We start from the raw sequence: 24,638 nt of genomic DNA, 5'->3' as shown, positions 1-24,638 counted from the left end.
TTAAAATGCTCACAGCTGCACAGAATACGAGAGAGGTAGAGACTGCAGCGTAAACGCAGCTTGTGCGAACGCTGGTTGGAGCGCCGGAGGCGAAGAAGGCAGCATGAGTGCCGACGAGAATGGCGTGCAGAGACCGGGTCAAGAACAGCTCACCTCTTTATTGCTAGAGGCAGCTGGAGCCGCCAGAAGCAACGGAAGACAAAGCGGGTCACCGGCGCACTTGAGATCTAATGTTGAATATCATTAACAGTGCATGAAAACCCCTTATGAGCAATGTTAAGAAACGGTTGGTGACCCAAATCTTCAAAAGAGAGACTGATACAAATACAAACATTGTGAATAAAGGGTTGGTGACCCAATAGTTGGAGAGTCTAATACGAATACGAACAGTGATAAGAAATGGTCAGTGACCCAATGCTTGGAAAAGGACATTGATAGGAATGCGACCAGGGTTAAGAAGGGGCGATGACCCAATATTTAAAAAGAGGAGTTGATATTAGTAAGAACTTTGCTGAGAAACGGTTGTTGACCCAATACCAGAAAAGCATTATTTCTTGGATGAGAGAGAGTGAGTGGGGAACGGAAAAGCCCTGGCAGCATATTGAACCAGGCAAACAGTGAGTCTAGAACTCAAACCCATGAAAGGATATAACGCTTTGGCAGGAGAGTAAATGTGGCACTGCGAGTCTGGGACCCGTACCAAGAATCAAACTGTGATATCCTGCCAGGAGAGTAAACCAGGAGTGAGAAGTGAAGTAAATCTGAAACTATTGAACAGTAAGAACGAATACAAAAGGGAAGACCCATATCCCTATTAAAGATCAGTGATAAAGTTGCATTTCCCTGCAGGAGAGTACACCAGGGGTTAAGAGAGGAACAGTCAAAGGGAAGAAACATACCCCTTTAAGGTTAATTGAGATACACTGAAGAGTCAAGAAAACTATTTAAAGGAGACTCAAGGGTCTTCCTCCTTGAACTGTGATAAAGTAACATTCAAACTACCAGAAGAAATCTAGAGGAAGGGAAGACCGCTTTCCAGGTGGAACCTTGTTCTTTTGTTTTAAACACCTTAGCATTTTATGTTTTGAACTCTGAGAGAAAGCTACAAGTACCTAGCTTACAGAAATCCCCTTTTTACACTTTATATTAAGTTTGGTGTGTAAGGATCAGTTTAGGGTTTTTGGACACAGGAAGGAGGATGCTCTTTTGTTTAACATCCTGACAAAGATGTTCTTTAGTTTCGTTGAGGCAGGGAGCACCCTTTTAGGATCAGGGATAGATAGTATTTTTCCCAACCCCCTTATTATTTTATAATCCACACTTAACATTCTACTGTATCCGAATCTTACTCTTAATCCTTTACACTATGCTCTACTGTTTCTCTTCTACCAGCTCTACGACTTTCTCCAACCACCTTCTCTTGTCTCCCTCCGCACACCCTCTGATGTCATCTCCCTGCCACCTCCTGATCTTTCTCTCCCCTGCCACCTCTTGACATCAGGAGGTGGCAGGAGGGAGCTACTTCCCTCCTGCTACCATTTGTTGTTCCTTGTCCTCTCTGGTCTCCAATCTCCTCTAGTCTTTACTGTCTCTCTCCAAACTCCTTCTCCCCTTCCTTACAGAATTTCCAGCTCCCTCAGAACTCCAGTCATGACCTCCACCAAATAACCACACACTGCATTCGTTCGATGTTCCATTTACAAACATATGGTTCCTCCCCTTGGTCTGTTATAGATGTTGGGGCCTGCATCTGTGTGTCCTTGTGATGCTGCAATGTGATTTGGTGCTGGGGAACTGCCTTCTCCCCACAGGTGTAGCATATGTCTGATGGATTAATCCAAGCAACAGCCAGACCTCGGCCTTAAGAAGCTGGTCAGCTACTTTAGATTTGATGTCTGTGCAAATATGTGCATGCATGCACACCTCTGTGGGTGGCATGTCTCTACAGTCTTGAAAATCTTTTCAGAGTTTCCAAGACTGTTGTAGTAATTTCTGATGGGCCTGCATTTCATTGAGCTAGAGGTATGGAAGAGGGTACAATGCTGCTTCTCTGACAACACCCTTAAAATGCCAGTATCATTTTGTCTGTGGTGTGACTTTCCCCTGCCCCTTGGCAGGTGACTAAGTGGGAGTAACCAGGGTCCCTCCCCATACCAGCATCAGGACCATTATCCAATATCTCTTGGAGGTCCTCAGCCCTGTTGGTTACCCCATTAGTAGTCCCTAGAATAAGGCAGCAAACTTTAGATTCTGTTCGTAGCGATTACATGTGCATCTTGTTAACGTCTATTTTGTAGTCACTGTCCTCTGTGTATATCCCATCATACTACCCACCTACCACCAGGTATGTTATCCTCAGTACAACAATCATATATTGTAAAGGACCTGTTCCCAGGGAATGCATCAGATATCTGGAATGGATCTTCTGTATGCCTTTTCTTGGCAGGAATGACATTGTTTAATGGGTACAAATATAAAATGTCTTTCCTTTCTCTGACCTACTGTCCTCAACATTGTGATTGGCCACTGCAGCCATTTGTTCATCTCCGACCTTGCTGAGTGTCAAATTATGTACTTTTTAGGTAGTATTCAGATTTCTGCTGACTATTTTTATCTTTTATTTAGTTATTTTATTTATTTATTTATTTATATAGCGCTAACAGCTCGCAAGCATCAGGGCACTAACATGCAGACGGTAAGACATAACTATAAGTCACAGGACAAGGCGCTCAGTGTAGTTATTTAAGAGCGTGTCTCTCTAGGGTCTGGATTATTATTTGAAGAGGTGTGTCTTGATTTTTTTCTGAAAGCTTGTGTATTTCTGTTCAAGCTTAAATCTGGCTATTTCAATTTGGCCTTTTGAGTCGGACCGAAGTGCCTGTTTTGGTACACACGTGACCAATTTGCTTTCGAGGTAGGATGGGGTGTTCCCCATCAATGCATCCGTCAGTCAACATCAAGGCCTTGAATGTAATTCTTTCCTCGACAGCTAGCCAGTGAAGATTCCTTCTGTCGTCACTAATGTGGTCCTTTTTGGATTTCCTTTTTCTAATCCTGACCACGTTATTTTGGATGGTTTGGCGATGTTGCCCCTATTAGCTCCCACCATAAGGGCACTACCATAACCTAACCTTGATAAGATGGTAGCTCTAGCTGTTGTTGAGCAGTTAGCTTCGTTTAGGTAGTGGCTGATTTCTTTGAGCAGACGAAGGTGGTATGAGCAGTTCTTATTTAGTTGAAGGACATGGGCTTCTGCACTCAAGGTTGAATCCATGTACATTCCCAACGTTTTTACTTTGTCTACCACCATGATTTGGGTGTCGTTAATGAGAAAGGACTGATATGAGCTGTTTAGTTTAGCCTTGGTGTGGTTGGAGCCAAAGACAATCAGCTCTGTCTTATTCGCATTTAAACAAAGCCAGTTATTATTCATCCAATTCTGGATGAATTTGTAGATTTCAACCACCCTTTCGCTGTCCTGTTTATAGTCCCCGCTCAATTCCACCACTAGCTGAGTGTCATCAGCGTAGTTGGTGAAAAAGGCTCCCAGTTTGTCTAGGACCAGGCATAAGAATCTTATATACTGATTAAATAGCAGAGGGGATAAGCTGGCTCTTTGAGGCACGCCACAACTAATGGTCTCCTCGAATTAAAAGTTGTTGCCCCAGTGAACCTTGGATTTTCTGTCTGACAAGAAAGAGGTTAGCTAGATAATTGCTTCTGCGGAGCAATTTGCGACCTTTGCTAATGCAGTTTTGAGTAGATTGTGGTCTAAGAGATCGAAAGCAGCGATGAGGTCGAGCAGCATGAGGAGACCAGTGTTCCCCTTTTCCACAATGCTTAGCATGTGTAACTGCAGATCCAGCATTGCAGTTTCGGTACTATGGGCTGTTCGAAAACCGGACTGCTGACCATGCAGTACGTTATTGGCTTCAACATATATTTGAAGTTGGACGGTGGCTATCCTGTGGAGTACTTTGAGCAAAAAGTTGCAATTTTGCTATCGGTCTTGGGTTGCCAGGGTTTCTCTGGTCTAGACCTGTTTTTTTTTTGCTACTCTGGTGACTGTGACTGATTTGATGCTTCCTGGGACATGTCCGTCAAGGAAAGGATGCGTTGACCATTCTGGTTAAAAGGGGAGTGAAGATTTTAGCATTTTCCAAGGTGAGTTTTGGGGGAGATGGCATTTTCTGTACATTTGGTGGGTCTTGTTTGACTCAGGGTTCTCAGTTTTTCTTCTGGGGTGACATTTTTTAATTGAAATGGCTCCTGTTGGCATGTGATCGAGGCACCCAATGAGTGGTCTATTTGGTCCGACTACCCTTGTTGTGCCTTCCAAAGCAGAGTCCTGGCTCTATTTACTTTGGCTGTAAAGGCTGATTGTACCTTATCACAATCCTCCTTGGACGGCGTGAATGGAGGAGCTAAAGCCTTGGGTTTCTCTATTGATTTTAATATCTGAAACAATCTGCTCGTAGAATTTTCAGCTTTGTTTATTTGTTCATTGTAAAAATGTCTTTTAATGTCACATATGTTATTTTTGTATGTTTTCTCGCTCTTTCCACCTGTCCTTATTCTCTTGAGGGTTTTTTTCTCCATCTCTCCTCCCTTTGTGTTACTATGCAGTCATATGTGCTTCTTCATCTCCGCCCTGCTTTCCTTGGTTGAAGAAAAAGCTAATTGGATGAAAAGCTTAGACATGGGAAAAGAGCCATTTTATTAGCAAGTCGGTCTCTCAGCACAGCATTTTGTTTGCTCTCTACTGGTCTCCGGCCAAGCCACTTTGACGGTTTCCACCCATGAAAACTCTCCCTTACCACATTTCTTCAAGGTGGCGTCCAAGATGAACAATTCACCAATGTTGCAGGTGTCCTAGGAAGAACTTGATTCAGCAGAAAGAGAACCTGCATGATCCCCGCTCCCAGGATGGCAGCCAGGGGTCCTCAGAGTTCAACACTCTAATGCAGTCCATGCCATTCATTGTTGTAGGTTACACCAGCTGCAGCCAGGGAAGTTTATTCTTTCACCTCATACTTTGGAAACCCATCAGCCATAGGTAAATCTGTACCCTTGGGCACACTTGTGTTTCTCTGCAGTCTAAACCTAACGTCTTCTCTGGTTCCTGGGACCATGAACACAAATGTGCCAGTGCTCAACAGGCATGTCAGATTCAACTTACTTCTGGGAGTGGAACCTCAGACTTCCCTGGGAGCCAAAGATGACAGTGCTAAAGGACCTCTCCCTGATAGACGAGATTGGGTTAGTATGTCAATAAACACCACCCCAATGGCATCTCCCCGGGGCAGATGCGGCTTATTTCATGCCCCTCGGGATGGGTACTTAATAACCTGGATCTGGAGCTTTAGAGGGGTGAGAGAATTAAGTGATGAGTATATGTATTACCTCAGGAGTGCTGAAGGAGGAGATAGACCAGAGGTGGCAAGTTTTTGGGCAAATACGTTATTAATCAAAGAAAATGAAGAAAACCTTCCTGTACCTGACTCCAAGCGGGGTTTCCATGCCTCAACAAAATACTAAGGAACTGTCAGCACGTTTGTAACTAAAACGTCTGCCATCCTGTGTCAAAACCCTACCTCTAATTTTTACACTTATAACTAAACTAAACAGGACTTGTCCCTTCTGGGTCCAGAAAAATGACTCCGTTCTGTACGGATATAGTTCGCAAAGTAGGGGTAATGTCTCCCTTCCCCTGGCCTTTTCAGAATGGTTTTCACAGTTCCACAAAGGTGGGAGAATGTCTCCATTCCCCTGGCCTTTCTCAGGCTTCTCTTGGAAGTTCAACAAAGGTAGGAGAATGTCTCCTTTCCACCTGGCCTTTCACATGTTGGAGCCCTTTCAGTGGCTCAGTGCACAGACCTGGTATACTCCACTGCCAAGTACTGCCTAGGGTCCCAGACTCTTCACTTTTTTTCTCTCGCTCGGGTTTCAGAACCCTTCAATACAGCTTCTCTTGCTCGGGTCTCAGACCCCTTCATTATGGTTTCTTGTGTTTGGGTTCCAGACCCTTTCAATACTTGTTACGCATCTCTACTTGTTGCCGTTGCACTGCGTTCTCGCTCGTATGGCCTTCCTTCTTCTGCTTGTCTTGGTCTGCCTGTCCTCGGCAGAGCAGGTAGGGATGCCAGGCCACTACGGTCCACCTCCCGCTCAGCAGCTTCACCCCCAGCCTCGACGTCTGCTGTGCTGGGCTCTCGACTGTGGCGCCTCTGGGGAGGAACTGACCATATTTTTAGTCCTTCCCTTTTAAGGTTCTGCGGAATACAAAAGTTAGACTGCCCAACTAGATGGTCCAGTGAGTTCTTTCTGGTCCAGAACTTCATCGTCTCAGTATATTGAGGTGAGGGTTCAATGGAGTCAGTCTTGTTCTTCGTTGGAACTAGTTCAGTGGAGTCGGCCCTAATCTTCCTTGTCCCATTGCTGGTGGTATTATTGCTAGAACATAGATACATGGGTAACTTATGTAATCAAAGGAAGGAAAAGAAGGTGAGGGTGTATTATACTGTTATGCCATGATGTCCTCCCTGTATCCCAGAGAAGGAATCCCTCCCTGTGAGATCCACCTGCTATGTACTACCCCCAGAGGAAATATCGAGTAGCGGCCTCACCTCCTTGGCCTCATGGAAAGGGCCTCCCCATCAGGGAGAAGGGATGACATCATTGAATACGTCACATACCCCAGAGTTAAGTTATGTATTCCTTTATCCATATTAAAGTACTGTGAGGGTGCAGAAGTAAGAAACTTGAAACAAGTTTGGTGGAAATGATTTTTATAGACTTTTATTTGTCTTAAAGAAAGGAAAAGGGGGTTGGGAAAGGTCTAACTGTCACTAACTACTATGAGGGGTTGCCCTGCCACAACAAAAGAAAGCTATGGACCCGGTCGGGATGCCTGTCAAACATAACTGTCCTCCGTCCTGTGTCTTAAACCTATTTCCATCCCTTACACTTTCAATCCAAACCAAAGGAAAATGGCTGTCTTCTTAATTCCAGAAGGAGACCTCTCCTGTGCCTGATGTTGTACAAAAGTATGTGTACAGTTCAATGCTCACTGTTCATCCAACTTGAAGATAACCCAGTTCCCCGTCCTCCTGGAGGGAACCTCTTTCTGGGTTTGTGGTTGCACTTGTTTACAACATTGTTCATTAATTCTGTCAACTTAAAGATAACCCAGTTCCCCATTCTCCTGGAGTGAACCTCTGCCTGGGTTCTACTTGTTTTCACAATAACGTTATTTACCAAATCCTCTGGGAAATACCTCTCCCCAGTTTGTAGCACAAAAAAATTGATCTTTCCCAATCTCTTGTTAGGTCTGGTTCACTAACCTGCCAGACCTTATCGTAGATGTTTGCAACAGTGTTTCAAGTCTGGTTTACTCGCCTGCCAGAATTGATTTCCACAACCTTCAACTTCAGAGATCATATTGTTTTGGTCTTCAGACCGCTGGTCATAATTCTTCCTGTAGTCAGGGGGGTCCTTAGCCCTTATGTATTCCACTGGTGGGCTTTGCCTGTTGTCTTCTGGGTCCCAGAACCTGTTCCTTTGACTTCTCGGGATCTTTGTCCCTTCATTACCTAGTATCCAATTGCACAAACCTGTTGTACTCCGCTGCCAGGTACTGTCCCCTCTGGGACTACTCCCAATGTTCATATCTATCCGTTTGCCTCTTTTATTATTTCCTTGTGTCCCTCAGGATGCGTTTATCTTCTTCACACTGTTTGAGTTATATTGTACAGTCTCTCTCTTACCCCCTTGTGCTCTTCGGGATGTTCCGGTTGGATTTATAAAGTATGTGTCTATTGACTGCTTCCCTTTTCATCCCCTTGTAATCTTCGGGTGATTTCATAAAGTTTGCAAAGTTCAGATTATAATATATATTCTCTTTCTCACCCCCTTGGGCTTTTTTTTTTTAAAACAATTTTTATTGCATATTCAAACAAACAAAACCAATACAAACCAAACATGCAGTGCAAATATCAATAGTACAATTTTCACATTGTTCATTACACAATTTTAGTCACTGCCCCCTTATCCCACCCCCCCCCTTACGAGCCTATTTATTCCACTCACTTTGTATCCGCACCGCGTGGTGGGGTCTCATTTTCAGTGGATTCTGTCAGATCTTGTATCGTTCCAAACAGTTCCGCTACCAACGATTTCCATGCCATCAGGGTTCCCACCTCTTCCTCTCCCCCTATGTTACTTGCCTCCTGCCATGCCATGGTCTCCGCTTCCGCCCAGTTCTGCAACTCCTTCCACCACATCTCCACTCGTGGCCTATGAAAAGTCTTCCATCCCATGGCAATCCTCCTTTTTGCATACACATATGCTAAATCCTTCAGTTTATTGACATGCTTAAGTTTCTGCGATCTGGGGAACCCCCCCAGTAAGCAGGCCCAGGCTGAATCTATGACTATAGTGACCCCCTTTTCCGCTAGTTTCCCGGCTACTTCGCTCCAGAAGCGCTCAATCACCGGGCAGGACCAGAACATATGTACCATATCAGCCTGTTCTTCGTCGCATTTGGGACATGCTTGTCTGCCAGCATTTTCAAACCTCGATATCCTCAGGGGTGTTATGTATGCCCTGTGCGTAATATATAATTGTATCTGTTTTAATCTAGCGTTTCTTGACACCTTTTTATGGTACCCAAGGGCACGTTCCCACATCCTGTCCTCTATCGGGGCTCCCACCTCCACTTCCCAGTCTAGTCTCCGTTGCGTTAGTTCTTTCCCAACCTTGGAAATCATCATTTCGTGCAATCTAGAAATCTCATGCCCTCCGTCCGTTATATCATATATCATGTCTATGGTAACATCTGGCTCTTCTTCCAGTACTGTTTCAGGCCAAGTTTTCTTAATTTTCTGCACCATTCTATGATATGTAATATATTGACCTACATGTAACCCCACTTCCTCTCCTAGCTCTTCAAAATTTATGATAATCCCCTCCCGCCAGACATCTCCCATAGTCACCAACCCCACCGATTCCCAGTGGTTCCTAATTGTCATTCGTAGTTGCTCATCTCCCCCAGCCAAGACAACCAGCGGTATCTGCGGGGAGCATGGGACTGGGTTTTCCATCATCTGGCATGCTCGGCGCCACATCCTCCACCCAAGCATCATCATTTTAGGGAGCGCTTTCATTTCTGTCTTGGGCAGCCAAATCATCTCTTTTAAATAAAATGGGGCACAATCTGCTCTAAACAACTTGGATTCGGGGGTCGCTTCGTCTGAGAGCCATTTAGCGATATATTGCAGTTGGCTCGCTACGTCATAGACCTCATAGTTAGGCAGTTTTATTCCCCCTTTTTCATAAAAGTTCTGCAACTTCCATAGTGCCACCCTATTCCTAGTACCGTGCCACAGGAAGTCCCTGCACATGCCGTTCAGTCTGGTGAAGAACTTCTTAGGTATTAGGTATGGAATGTTCCCGAAATAATGCAGGAGCCTGGGTAAGACCACCATCTTGAGCATTGCTCCTCGTCCCATCATTGCTAGAGGCAACTTCACCCAAAATGTCATACTCTTTTCAATTTTCACTATGGCAACCTCGTTATTGTGCCTATGTTCTTCTTACACCATATGGTACACATCTATCCCAAGGTACCGAAAAGTACCAACAGCCCAAGGAGCTTGCAGCACCGGCAACCGCCCGACAGGGATCTCCTTATAACTACCTAGCGGAAAAATAGTAGACTTCTGAGGATTCACCGCTATGCCAGACAGCCCCGCATACCTATCCATAACCTCCAGGATGTACTGGAGATTTTCCTCCGGGTGCTTCAGGTACAGCAGCAAGTCATCCGCATACAAGGAGATTAAGTGTCGCTCCCCTCCCACCTCGATGCCTATAGTATCGTACTGTTGTCTGAGGTATATCCCCAAAGGCTCTAAAGCTAATATGTACAGCATAGGGGACCATGGGCACCCTTGTCTGGTACCTCTGCTTAGTTGCCATCTCTCGGAGATCACTGCTCTTGTTTTGACTCTGGCCAACGGTTCACTATATAGCATCTTTGCCCATCTTATGTATCCAGGCCCCATACCATAGCTCGCCAAGGCTGCCAGCAGCCATGGCCACTTGACAGAATCAAAGGCCTTCACAGTGTCTAGGGACACTATTGCCATTTCACCCTCATTCTTGCTCCCCCATTCAACAACCCAGTGGAGTCGTCTGTGATTATGAGTTATGTTCCTATTCGGGACATAGCCCGTCTGGTCGGGGTGTATTAGTTTGCCAATGACTCTTCGCAGTCTGCTTGCCAAGACAGCCATCAATATCTTGCTCTCCTGGTTCAGCATTGACAATGGTCTATAGGAGCCACAGCTATGTCCAGGCTTATTAGGTTTGGAAAGCGGTATTATGATCGCTTCTCGAAGTGACTCTGGCCGCCGTCCCATCTCAAACGCTTCATTTAGCATATCCAACATCGGGGGTAGCACTTCTGCTTTATACACTTTATAAAACTCACTTGGAAACCTGTCCGCCACCGGGGTCTTATTAGTAGGTAGCTGTCTCACCACTTCTTCTAACTCCTCCAAGGTAATCGGTGCATCCAGCTCCTCTCTTTCTTCGGCACTTATTGTAGGCAGACCTATGTATTCTAGTGTTTCTATTATTTCTTCATAACTGCTTCTCTCCTCATCCCCGTATAGTTCCCTGTAGTAATTTGCAAACTCCTGATTAACTCCCTCCTGGGTTTCAGCTACACTGCCATCTTCTCTTGTTATTGTCCTAATGGTGGGTCTGGGGATCTCGCTCTTGTATAACCATGCCAAAAGCCTTCCTGTTTTATCTCCTCCCGCATGCTGTCTCTCTATATATTTTTCATAGCTAAGGTTACACAGTCTATCCCATTGCTCCGCACATGTCTGTTGCAGTTTAAGTATCCGCTCCATGTCTCTTTCAGTGTCATCTCTCCCCCTCAGCGCCTTTTCCAATTCCCTTTCTGTTTCATGTAGATCAGCCAGGATTCCTCCTTGCAGGCTTTTAGATTTTGCTCTGGCTACAGCCCGCATCACCACCTTAAAAGCTTCCCATAGCTTGCTCGCTGAGTCCACGCTACCCGTATTCACCTCAAAGTAGTTTATAATCTCCTCCCTTATATCTTCCCTAAAAAGGGGATCTTTAAGCGTCTCTGCCCTGAGACGCCATGTCAGGATCCTCGCTCTTGGGGGGCAGTATTGCCAGCCAATAACCAGGGGCGAGTGGTCTGACAAGACCCTCGCCTTATATTCTGCCTGCACCGTCTCCATCATTATTTCCGACGTGGCAAAGACATAGTCCAGCCTCGTATGCAACTGTTGTGGGGCAGAATAGTGTGAGCACTGCCTTTCTTGGGGGGTGTTTCATTCTCCACACATCCGCCAGACCAAAGTCGTCTAGAAATGTCTGCAGCGCTTCTGCCGCTGGGGCAGGTCTATCAAACTTCCGATCTGATCTGTCCACCCTAGGGTTTAGTACACAGTTAAAATCCCCACCCCAGATTACCGCACTCCCCATACACATGCTAAGATTAGTACTCAGGGTTCTGAAATATGTTGCTGTATTCTGATTGGGGGCGTATGTGTTCACAATGCTTATCTCCCTATTCTCCACCAATCAGCTCGGTATGACCATTCTCCCATCTGCTTCCGCAGTTTCCTGCAACAAGTGAAATGGGACATGAGGTGCCACCCAGATGAGCACTCCTCTAGCATAGGCAGAATATGTGGAGTCCGCCACGCCCCCTTTCCATTTTTTCACAACCGTTCCCAGCTTTTCCCGTGTCAGGTGAGTCTCCTCCAGCAGTGCAATATCTATCTTTTGTCTGCGCAGGTACAGCATAACCTTGTTTCTTTTTAGATAACTATTGAGGCCCATGACATTCCATGTAATTATTTTAAGGTCCCCCATGGCTTGTTAGAGTTCCCATTTCCCCCCCCATCAGTGCAGACCAGTTCCCCTTCCCATTCCTGTCTATATAGGCTCGTTCCCCAGTTCAAACTTCCCCTAACTACAAACACCCCTCCCTCTCTCCCTCCCACCACCCTTCCCTTCCCCAACTTCACCCCTCCACCCCCCAACAGTTGCCCAGCTCCATCCCTGGATCTCAGGCACCCCCGCATCTAGCACTTTCTGGTGATAGCCTGTACTCGAAGCTCAGCAGGGTGAGGTAGCCCTAATGGCTATCCTGCTACTTCTACTACTATTTGGGGGGTGGGGTGCCTGTGTTCTGCCGCTCCCGCATACCACAATTCAACCACATGCTAGTATCCAATTTGCCTATGTAATCAAAGCTCTATATTCCAGTCCAATGCCACTCAATAGAATCAAGGATATCCAAACCTAGCTTCCGCGCTACCCATCCCTTCTTATCTTTTAAAGTTTCTATCGAGCCTCTGCTGGGATACCTCGAAGAGTGACATACCAGTATGCATGAATTGTCTCAGTCACTTATCTTGTTCTCCTTGGGCCTGTGCAGCATCCTGTTCCGGGCAGCCCTTTAGGTCCAGCCATGCGGCAGCCTCCTCTGGGGGTTCAAAGAAAAACATTCGACTCTTATGTAGCACTTTCAATCCTGCAGGGTACAGGAGCATATATTTGATGCCAGCCGCGCGCAGCCGTCTCTTCACCGCTACATAGCTATATCTCTGCCTCTGGACCAGCATTGTATAATCGGGGGATGCTGTGATGGTACCCGAGGCTCTATCTATCGTTCCCCCTTTCCTGAAATACTCCAAGATCTTCTCACGGTCTTTATAATTCAAAATCTTGGCAATTATTGCGCGGGGAGGTGCTCCGGGCTTTGGTTTCCTCGTGAGGGCTCTGTGTGCACGCTCTACTGTGAATCCTTGTGAGAGTTTGTCAGCTCCTATTTCCTGCAGGATCATATTCTCCACATAGTCTGTGGGGTCCTGGCCGCCTTCTCCTTCCGGCAGACCAACCACTCGAATGTTGTTCCTTCTCGCTCTCCCTTCCGCCTCCTCCACACGGTTCTCCAGGTTGGCCACTTGCTGCTTTAATATGTGGACTTCCTTTGCATTGTCAGTGCTGGTGGTCGTGTTAGTTTTGACAGCACTTTCCAGGCTGCTTGTTCTGTCCGCCAGCGCCCTGACATCTTGTCGCAGCAAGTTGACATCTATCCCCACCGCGTCGATCTTAGCCTCTAGGGAGGTCCTTAAATCCGCCATTGCTATCCCCAGGAATCCTTTAGTTCTGTTATGGCTGCCAAGATCTGGTGGTTTTCAGTTCCAGTTCGGCTTCCCGTGGACCCACTTGCGCCCACCAGTGCCGATACAGCTGGAGACTACTACGTCTTGGCAAACGCCTCCATCGTGGGTTGCTTGCTCTTGCTTTTGATCACTCTCCCAGTCATCCTGTGATCCAGGGCAAGTGTCCCTCACCACTTCGTCCATGGCACAGCAAGCCCACCACTCTATTCCACCATGTTGTCTGCAGGTTACTACTGGTTCCGGTTATTATTTCGGGGTGCCCTCTTGGATTCCTGCGCACTGAGCGATGTGCTCGAGTGGGTTATGTCCTCCCACAGATCAGTTAGCTTGTCTGCCTCCCGGCGCAATTCTGCACTTTGCGCCCTCCAGTTTTCACTCTTGGAGCACAGCCACTGTGTTTTGCGGGCTATCTACCTTCCCCTGGCGCCTCTGGGCTCGTGTGGTGCGTCAACCACGCTGTCGCGCCCCAGACGGTTCAGGAAGTCCTTCTCTTTTCCTCTGTCACCCCCACTTTCGTCCAGCAATCCCAGCAGCGCAATCCACCCACATCAGGTGCTCCACTGGGCACCTCTCATGTCCAGTGGCTGCTCCAGTTATTGTCTGACCCCAGGCTCTAGGTCTCCCCTATGTTGGCACCAGGGATAGCTCCCCATCGTTGTCAGCAGCGTCTCGTTTCTGATGCCTCCCTTCTAGCTTGTCTGCCGTGAGGGAGGAAAGTCCTGCAGGCAACACCGGTCTCGCTTTTCGATCAGTCTGGGTAACCTTGTTATTAAGGCAGCAAGCCTCTATGCCTCGCTTTCACGGGTGCTGGTGCTGTTGTTATACAATGGAGGCGCTTCGTCTCGGGCGAGGCTGGTAGCCCCTCCCTCCATCCTCCGCACCGGAGAGACAAAGGAAATGTCTTCCAGGGAGCCATGCAGCTCCCTTATTATGCGTGGCTTGGTGCCCAGAGCTTCCATGGACTCAGCGAGTCCCGGCACCATAATCCGCGCACACGGGTGTCATTATACGCTTGCTCAGGCACCCGACCCACATTCGTTGGACCGCCACTTTTTCCGCTAACACTCGGCAGCTGTCCGCTGTTCGGGCTCTCAGCCGCACCTCCCCTCTTGGCACGCGGCACCGGCGCATGCACTTCGTCCGTGCTGGCGGGCCGCAGGGAGCCTCTCCCCCGATGTCCCATGCTGTTGGGGGGGGCCGCGCAGACTTCGGTCACTGGCCCCTTTCTTCTCCACACAAGGCCACCGCGGCCACAGCCCGGGTACACCCGCCTTGTCAGTCTCCTCAGGCAGCGCGACCTCGCACCAAGTCGCCGCTTCCCGTTCAAACGGCAAGGATTTAGTTAAACTCCAGGCAACAGTGTATCCTCATACACAACACATTCTGCAAATCCAGCAGCTGCGGCCGCTCGCCCATTGTTGTCCCCATCTTAGATACACTATCATTGTCGCCGAACGTTCCAACGTCAGTTTCCTTGTTGTTGCTCACATGATCTGCTAAATATTTCTAGCAGTGGCAGGGCATCTATTCATACGCCCGTGTTTCCATTATTGAAGTAGGATGATCATTTCCAGCATGTGAAAATGCAGATCAATGTCGGATCTCCGGAGCAGCTCCTATCAGGCACGTCTTGCTACATGGCCAGTTAGCCACACCACCCTCCCCCCTTGGGCTTTTCAGTATATTTTCATAAGTTCCTTCAGATCCCTCACAGCCCACTTGATTGGCCTGGTGTTTTGCAGACCTTTGGGTACTCTCATGGTGGCCTCAAGTTTATTCTGGGTTTGGAGCGCTGTTTTTTCGCTCCCACTGTGCTCAGCATCCCTCTCGCAAATCTGCAGCTCCTGTGTGTCTCTCTCGCCAGTGGCTGCCTGCGCCGCTGTTCTTGGGCGGTCTTCGCTTGACTTACTTCCCGTGTCTCTAACGCCAATAAGGTCTGTCTTGTTAAGACCTCCAAGATACCTGTGGCAGCTTGCGTCTGGCCTCCAATCTTTGGTTTCCTCGGAACGGGACCAGCGTCTCCTTCCCTGCTCCTCCAGGGCTAGTTGCTCGCCAACCATGTAAGTCCTTCTTCCCTTTTTATCATTAGCTTTGCCTTTGGGCAGCTGAACCGCGTGTGTTGGTTCCACGGTGGACGTTCACTTCCTTGCTTCATTTTCCTCATCAGAGTGATGTTTTGCATCAGTCTTTGGTGAGTCTCTATCTTCCTCGTGTTTTTTAAGGATTTCCTCTACTAAACCATAACAAATATTGGGGTGGAGGGTCCAAATGAACTTGAGTGGGGGGGTTAAGGAAGGTGGGGACACAAAACGTTGGATGAATACCGCGTTCCCTGGGCTATTGCCATTCCCATGAAGGATTTTCCTTCCCATGAGATCCACCCACTGAGTAACACCCCCAGGGGGACTATCGAGTAGCTGCCTTGCCTCCCTGACCTAATGGAAAGGCACCTCCCCTATCGAAGATGTGACAATACCCAGAGATTAGTCCTAGTACCCACAGCTCGGACATGAACCATCAAATCCCCAAGAGTGGTAGAGCGTGTTGAAGTCACACTGCAGAATCCATGACGTAATCATAAAGGCTTGGAAAGCCTGGAAACAATAGGAAAACTCACTAAATACCTGCAATTGTCGGTCAGCATGATCGCTCCAGAAGGAAGGTTTACAAGGTATAAGCTGCTCTGTCATTGTTTTTATGCAGCACTCATCAATGAAGGTTATCGCTTCTAAGGCAGCAGCAATGGCTTCATTCTTCCAGTAGCTGGGAACATTAGAGTGACTACCCACCAAGTCTGTCTCTGCAGGAGGGAGTCCAGCTGTATCCCAGCCGGTCCACCTGCTGCAACAGACCACCAAAGCTACGTATCTGTGTGTCCACTGCGGCTGCCACAGCTGCCCGGGGGAAGAGGCACCCTCGGAACGGCAAGTGATAAGTTCCTAACAGCGCACCCTGCACCAGCACTACACAGCCGTTCACTGCACAGTTGCGTTCAGGAGGGCTATGCACCATCTTGTTTACTGAAACTGCCTGCAGGAGATTGACAAACAAATCAGAATCTTTTCTCTTGTTTGAAGAATAAAATTCTGTCAAATCAGTGTAGTCTTTTATCAACCCCCACCTTTGGCACTGTGCAATTGGATGCCCTGGCTCAGTTTTTTTGCTTTTCTTTATCCCATAATGTGGTAACTTTGTGATCTACTCCTGTCCATTTTGGGCCGCTCCTAATTAAGACATCCCTGAGTGGTGAACAAAATAATTGCATGGCATTTGGCTTTCACCAGCTTAATGTTGGGGATAGCGGGGGGGGGGGGGTGAGTGTGTGTGTGTGTGTTGGCCACCATATTTCTATGCAGTTCGCTTTAAAGTTTAACTATACAAACATGTCATAAAATTGTTTTATTATGGCAATGTTTCTCCTCCTCACTGACAACATATGCAATCTCAAGCTATGTGTAGCTCTGGTCTTTGAAGAAGTCCAGCATTGTAGTTGGGCTCAGAAAGTGCACCTTTTGCAGGCAGACCAGGTGTCTTTTCAGTATTTATCTTGGGAAGAGAAATTCTGTAAATGAGATTTGTTAATTATGGGGGAGTGGAACAAAGGCTGTCATTTTGTTTGCAGCTTTACTTAAGTCTTACATTTTAATGTTTTGCATTGTTGGTCCTCCTTTTAGGATAAGAATGTATACATCTTCCAATTGGAGCAGGCTGAGAAGGTTGACGATGTTGTACAAACTTTACTTCAGGTATGAATTGGAACTTTTACCCTGTTTTGTTCTGTTCTGCTCTGTTACTGAGCTTTATACAGCATACCTTCTACTATTTGTATGGCCACTTGCCACTTGCAGTGCTGCGGGAAGAGGGTGAAGGCGCATTGTTGGGAGAAGAGGCAGCAGACCAAATGGGGCTTATTGGGTTTGGTTGTGTTAGGCTCGCCAGATGAACTATTGGTTGCACGTGGGTGGGTGCATGCTATGTATGTTCTAGTTTGAACTGAGTGTTAGTGGAGTTGTTCACTGCTTAGTGGTGGGTTTAGGACATGTATCAGGAGCGTTTGCATGTTGTGCTTTGTCAGATCAACCACTCAATGGTAGTTGCGGAAGCAGCAGCATCTGTTCTATAGCGTGTTGGCATTACGACAAGACCATTGTTGTTTTGCTGGTCTAGTCTTTTTTTAAGATGGCGGTTCCCCGGCAGCACTTCACAAACCCTCCCCTTCTGAAAACAGCTACCAACGCTGACAATGCCACGTCTCAAACAGGTAATTCCCTGTCCGACGCTGTTATGTGTGTTCCTAGCCCTTCGCTGAGATTCCTCCTCTGCTTGCGTCCCCTCCCTGGCTCCAGCATTCGATCTTCTGATCTTCTCCTCTTCACCTTTGCACCCGCCTTCTCTGATCTCCATCCAACCTTCCCAACGGTGCCCAATGGGTCCTGTTCTTGAGCTGTTTTCCTGCTAGTACCTCTGCTTCCTGCGCTTCCTTGTGCTTGCTTACCTATCTCCTGGGCAATGCTCACCTGACCATCGTATTGCCTTGGAAACTCTGCACCATTCTAATTGGAACATCAAGCAAAGGGCTGGTACTCTTCTTGCAATGTCCATCATTATACTGCACAACTGTCTTCCGTACTCAACGAGAGGGTTTTTTCAGGCATTTTTTCCTCCTGGGCTCAGCTCACGGTCTCTCTTCTGTTTCCCAGTTCATTCCTGGGAAGCCGGTGAGTGGCTTCAAGCACCTAGTGCCTTATCTTCTCCATCTAACACATAGACTGGTGAGTAAGAAATTGTCCTTCTTACAGGCTTGGTGAAGGCTCTCAGCAGGCCACAGTCGGTTATCTGTGTGAAGTTTAGTGCATGGGTAAGATGAGTAGAGCAAGGTTTGTTTAGTGCTTATTTTGTGAAGAAGGAAAGGAGGGCAATGGGCACTAAGATCAAGGTGGAGGGGTGCCTGTTAAGCGATTAGGTAATAATCAGAAGTTATGGGGCGTGGTCAAGCAGAGTGCCATGTTGGTCTCACTCAGCTCACTCCGCCTGTTGGGGGATTCCAGCCCAGTTAATTATTTTAATGAGTGTGTGTGTGTGTGGGGCTTCTATGGTCCGCCACAATTGCTTTGACACGTGTGGGTTGTGGTGTTCCCTCGCGGACTTGGACCTCTGCCTCTCTTCGCTCCAAAATCAAGATGGTCCAGCCGAGCTGATTCTTTGGGTGGCCATGATCAAACTCCACTTAGGAAAAGGCAGACCCGAAGCCACAGCTTGTGGTGCAAAGAGGTAAGACTGCTTTCCTGTGGAACCAGGTGCACCGGGGAGAGCCCTGTGGTTGCCCCAGTCACTGAGTGGAGCGTGGACTACGGACACGTGCCCATTCGACTGATAGAGGCATGTAAAGAAGTTCCCCCTTTGGGGGCACACTGTGGGCCTACGTTGGGGTTGTGAAGGAGGATCAGAATTTCATGCCTGGGGCTCTAAGGGCAAATCTCGTACCACAAAAGGTGGATAGATCTTTACTTAACATGTATTTGAATTTTGCATCCGAGTTTCCCACCCTGCTGCCTCCCACAGCACTGAAGCAGTACCCCACTGTCATAATCAAGTGAAAGAAAGAGTGCATGATGACCCTGCAGGCTTAATATTCATCCCTTGAGATTCCCCAACCAACTGTAGCAGCCCTTGTGCATTGTTTGAAATCTAGGAATTAGAGCCCCCTGAACGCTCAACCTCCAGGCCAACGGTCAAGTGCCTTCCTGAGCAATAAAACCTCTCAGATCGTAAATAATTACCAAATCCTCAAATCCCCCCCAAGGAGAATGATATATTATTGATGGTGGGGAACCGGGAAATGAACAAAAAATATATATATTGCCACTGCAGCACAGGTTTATGCAGAACCACAGGCCCCCAATGCCTTGGCTACGTAATCTGATCCTCGCCTCCTACTTTCGGAAATTAAAAAGGAAATGCAGGGAAGCATAGTGGAATTGCCACAAAGCTACTACACTCCCTAAACAGGTTCTTGTTGCAGAGTAGCACATCGCAGAGAGTAAAGTTGCAATTTGTGATCAGCAACATGACCTCGCCGAACTTGCAGAGGAAGTCAAAGAACTAGACACCCAATGCACAGCCCTGCAGCAAAACCACCTTGGCATCTGTGGAATTCCTTAGCATGTCTCAAATGTTGATCTGCAACCTTACGTGCAGGACCTGTTCCATTCCATATTTCTGCTCCTTGTTGACAGTCATGTAACTCAACCAGATACACTGTTTCCAAATGCCCAATTCTTACTTTGATGTGTGAACACCAGATGCCCCCAAATGAGTCCATTTTTTTCAGTGAAGGACTGCATATTGCGAGCAACCAAACAGCAATCCAATGCAAAATTCAAAGATGTGCGCATTATAATATTTCAAGATCTTTCCACCATTACCCTCCACGAGTGAAAATCCCAGCAACAAGTGACTGACTGCAATCTGAGCAAGTCAAATCAACGATTTTATGTGAAAGAAAACACTGGCTCATTTCTTAGCTGGATGAGTCGCCCATCCTTCATCCAAAAGAATAGACTGAACCAGCAAATCCCACAGAAGATGACTCGACTTTGGAAAGGCTCTGGAGCCTGGGTCTGGAAGACTTTGTAGGATTGGAGGGCCAGATGCAAAGAAAAGAGGGAGGGATGAGTTCCTTAAATCCTCCCGTAATGAGATGAAAACTTGTAAGATTGAATTGGATCTATATGGCAGCAGCTGTATCATGGTGCTCCCTGTGAGGTCCCATATGACTAAATAGAATGTATCTACCCTCCTTACTTGGATGGGTGGACCCCAGAACCCAGCTGGGAGGGCCCCTGGAGCCATGAGTTGGAACACAGGCTTCACTCACGACCGAGTTGGGGTAAACTCCCCTATATTGCTGGACAGGATAGTTTGCAATGTTAGGTTTCTTTTGTTCCATAGTTGTATTTGGAGTTCATTGGGGTATATTCCAACAAGGACAGTTAGATTCTTCATTCAGGGTATTTTTCCTGGTTCATCTCCCAGCTCTTTTACCTTCCACTTGAATCACCTATGTATCCACTGTTGGTATGTTTCAAATCTGACCTTGTCTAGGGGGATAGGGACCTCGCTCTGCCTGGGTTTGAGTCTTACCAGGGTGGAAGCCAGAGCCAGTCCTACCCTGGAGGAGGACGGTGGCAGTTGGGAGGGCCCCGCCCCTGTCCCCTCCCTAACTGCTTGCCTGAGTCTTAGCAGTACCATTCTGTATCTTCCATATCCCTGCAAACAAATGGTTGCCAGTCCTTTTCTTTTCATTACAGGCAACCACAGACATCTGAAGACTAGGCAGATCAACCACAAGAGCGTAACGATGAGAGCCTCCAGACCGATCATTCCAGTCAGCAGACTTCCCTGTTCAACGGAAAGAGAGAGCGACCGAGCAGAAAACCAGATGATCTGCATGACTGCACGGAATGTAATGTGGCTCCAAAGATCAACAGAACATGCAACTCTCCTGCTGAAAACTCAGGGTCGCACAAAAGCGACTTCTACAATGGTACCACAGAGCGGCCCTTTGCAAACCCCACCAAGCCCTCGGACCTTACCTGGGGTTAAACCGCAATGCACTTCTCAAACACAACAAACTGAGAAACTTGCCAAAGCGGGCAGCCATCTTTGCAGCATGGTGGCCCTGAGCAGAAGATAGGGGCAGGGATTAGCTCCCTGTTTGGAAATGCTGACCATTGTAACACCTCTGGATCAGGGAAGGTAGGATCAGATTGAAGAGGGCCAGAATCTCATTGGGGAAGGAAGGGGGGGAAGGATAAGAAGAGCAATATGATACATGAATGTGTTGGTTATTAGGGTGAGGTTATAGGAGGATGGAGTGGCAGACCCAGAGATTGGAGTGTGGAGGCGTTTTGAAGAAAATGTGAACTATTGTTTGTTGAGAGCAAGTGGTACTGTGTTGCAAGTGTGTGTGCAAGGGAAGGTGAGTATGCGAAAAATTGGAAGTTTTATAGAGTGACTGGAAAGTGATTGTGAGAGTGAAAGGAGAGTGACGTCGGGAGAAGGTGTGGATGGAGTGTAATAGTAGTAGTTGTGAAAAACTAGAGGGTGTTTCACAACTAAGTCCCCGGGGATCCCGAAGTTGGGTGGCCAGGGAAAGTCCATTGCTTTTAGATCCCGACCCTGGGGGTGGACAAGCGAGGGAAGATCATCTGGTTAGGGGGTCCTTGAGGAGTGGGGGGCGAAGCACCTGATGTTGAGATATGGTATCCCCCTTTTTACACAGCCCATTTAACCCCTGTCCCTACCTATTGCATGGGAAACTACAGCACCCATAATTCCTCCGCACTTCATACTGACACTACTGTGCTGAGGAAGATGAGGAATGAGGCCAGGAAGATTACCTCTAGTGACTTGCAATGCCTCTGTCCCTTTAATGAGATCAGGCAGTCAGGCATGTAATCCTAACTACATACACCTGCCACTTGCTAACACTCCCTGTCAGGATAAAAGGTGGCACACACAGGCACACTCTGAAGGAGGCTTGGTACAAGAAGGAGCAGGTCTCCCGTTGCTGATTTGAACCAGGCGATCGAAGTTGGAAGGCCAAGGGGCTGATCGGCAGTAGTTGCAGAGAACGAGAGAGAGCCGGTGAGAATTCAATACTTTCGGGAAAGCCGTAAGCACTCCAAGATTGAAACCGAGTGTGAAGGAAGGATATACCTGCAAAGTGCTTCAAGGCGGCCACTCCCCTCCCGGATGTACGACGGAGTCGGGGAGGAGCAGAGGATGCATTGGTAACGGCCTTGACTGCTACATGGAGGCTGCTTGACGAAAGAAACCCAATTAACACGACCAGTGAGTAATCGAAGCCAACAAAAGCCCGGTTTGTGTTCAAATCAGATGAAACTGTAACAAGAGATGAAGGTTGCACGTGTGCTGATAAAATGCGTAATGGAAAGCACAATTGCTGAATTGTGATGAGAGTATACAAACTAACAGAGAGTGGTCCTGCGAGGCGGAATCGCATATTCGGAAGTCCCTGTGAAATGTTTGAAGTTTTGATCAAATGGGAAACGAAGGCAAGAAAGTAACTGCGATCCTGATTGCAAGTTGATTGAGTGAAAAGCGAAGTATATGAACTTTAACTATGCCAGGAGGGCAAAATGGGAACTTTAAGTACGCCATAGGTCAAAGCAAAGAAATAATAATTCCAAGAAACTACAAGTACCAAGAGGCATTGGTGTTACGAGTTGATGAAGATTGTCAAATTGGTTTAAAGAGAAGTCAAAGTAGTCGTGCAGAGGTCTAGGTAAAATCCTTGCAGTTTTGAAAGTCTTTGACAGTTAAAAGTTGTGTGAGATGAAACATGGGGAAGGGACCCCCACAAAGAGAAAAGAGAGTTTGAGCCCGGCGGGGGAGACTCATGTGAGTAGTGTAATAGTCAAGTGTGAAAAGAAAGACTGTCTCGAGCCCAGCAAAGGGAAGACTGTTTTGAATTGTGGTAAAGTAAATGTCAAGAGTTGAACTGTACATTTGTGGCCAGGCTGACGAAGCCTAGTCAACTTATTGAACTGCCAAAAGCTTGAAGCACAAGCCTGGACTGTTGAATTGTACCAGTAAGCCAAAATGTGCCAGACAGATGGAACTGTGCCATCCACCTATCCTTTTAAGAAACTCTCGAACGGTGGGGGGCGCTGTTGAGCAGCCTGCAAGATGGCTGCCTAGCGTGAGAGCTCCGTGCCTAGCCGCCTCTTATCTGTTGACATCTGCGGTTCTGCCTTGGATCCTGTGTACCTGCTACGATCCCTGCACTGTGGCCATCGAGCTCTATCCGCACGTCGAGTTCTGGGAGAAATTGGACTCTCTGAACTTGAGATCCTTGTCCCGCCGTGCCTCGCCGCCATTGGGCCTACACTGGGCCCTGCTCTCATCGTGACCTGACCGGGTGCCTCCCGTTGGACTCGCTGCTGGCTGCCCTGCCCCTGGCACCTTGGGGCACACACTACACTCGTGGGCCGGCTCACCCCTGCCCCGGTCCCGCCAGACGGTCCTCTCCGCTAGGGGCCTAGGCTGCTGATGACTGAGGCGCGCCAGCGCCCCATCTACGACCGCGGGGGGGCCTGGGCTGGGCTGCCTGGCGCAAGCCGGCGGGGACTGCTGTCGTGCCCTCACGGGATCTCTTCAATACCCGACTCACTGGCTTCATCGACTGAGCTCTGCCGTGCCCTCTGGTTCCGGCCATGTCGAGTCGCTCCAAAGGATCTGCTAAAGGGGGTGCCATGGACAAATTCACTAAGACGGTCCCTCGACCGGAGGTGGGCCACACGTCGCCTCCGCATGAAGAACTCGACAACGACCCTAATCCGGGGGTGGCGGCGCCGGACCTCACTGCCATGATGGAATCGATGGCTAAGAACTTTGCCTCCTTTCATGAGAAGCTTGACGATATCAATGCGAATGTCGCCTCGCTCAAGACCCGGGTAGATCAGGCTGGATCGAGAATTACTGAGGCCGAAAACCGGATCTCCACTAATGAAGATGCGATGCACGTACTTCAGGACACAGTGGCCACCTTATCGCGCGACATGAAGAGTGTAAAAGCAAAATGCAATGACTTGGAGTCCAGCTCCCGCAGAAACAATCTTCGCATCATATGGGTCCCTGAAGGGGCGCATGGAAGATGCAGTCGAACAACTAATCAAGGACTTACTGGGGGACCCAGACCTTTCCCCTTATTTCACGGTGGAGCGGGCTCACCGGGCCCTTGCCACGCGACCCCGACCTGGCGACATCCCCAGACCCATTATAGCCAAGATTCTTAATTATCGTGACAGGGACCTCATTCTGCGCCTGTCGCGGGAGAAAGGGGAGCTGCGACTGGAGTCTCATGTCATCAGGATCTTCCCAGACTTTTCTGTGGCGGTGCAGCAGGAGAGACGCCAATTTCTTGGCGTCAAGAAAATGCTCAGGGAACACAATGTACCGTATGCCATCTTATTCCCGGCTTGTCTCAAGCTCACTCATAAGGGCAAATTGTACTTTTTCACAGTCCCAGACGAGGCGGTGAAATTCATCGAGATGCAAATATTGCTTCAGGGCTCTGGAGAAAGCTGAGTGGACGCTAATCAACTGTGAATGGCACGGACTGTGGACACTTATTGAACTTGTTTACTCAATCTGCACTGTGGTACTGGTAAGGCTGCTCTGTTTACTTTGACGCTCTGCCCCTGCAGTCCTTGCGTGCTGCAGCGTTTGTGCATACATCCTTACTACGCACTCCACAGAGCTGGTCTCACATTGTTCTGTTGTCCTACCTCAATTTCTGTCCTCCTATTGTTCAGGTCCTTAATCTCTCAGTTATATACCCCGTTCCCTGCATTTGAGATGCAGGGATGTACGATA

General features: G+C 47.9%; 1 protein-coding gene across 2 annotated transcripts in view; it reads left to right on the top strand.

Annotated features, from left to right (window-relative positions):
• The window catches only part of NSMAF (neutral sphingomyelinase activation associated factor), a 2,198,666-nt gene that overhangs the window by 589,833 nt on the left and 1,584,195 nt on the right, over positions 1 to 24,638 (top strand). For both annotated transcript variants that reach the window (XM_069621092.1, XM_069621093.1), the window contains exon 7: positions 16,910 to 16,981. In XM_069621092.1, the coding sequence (XP_069477193.1) occupies positions 16,910 to 16,981 (72 nt within the window). The remainder of the gene's footprint in view (positions 1 to 16,909; positions 16,982 to 24,638) is intronic.

This window comes from Ambystoma mexicanum, chromosome 5q (assembly GCF_040938575.1).
Source record: "Ambystoma mexicanum isolate Mex_15411 chromosome 5q, UKY_AmexF1_1, whole genome shotgun sequence".
NCBI lineage: Eukaryota > Metazoa > Chordata > Amphibia > Caudata > Ambystomatidae > Ambystoma > Ambystoma mexicanum.
This window is presented reverse-complemented; position numbering and strand designations above follow the sequence as displayed.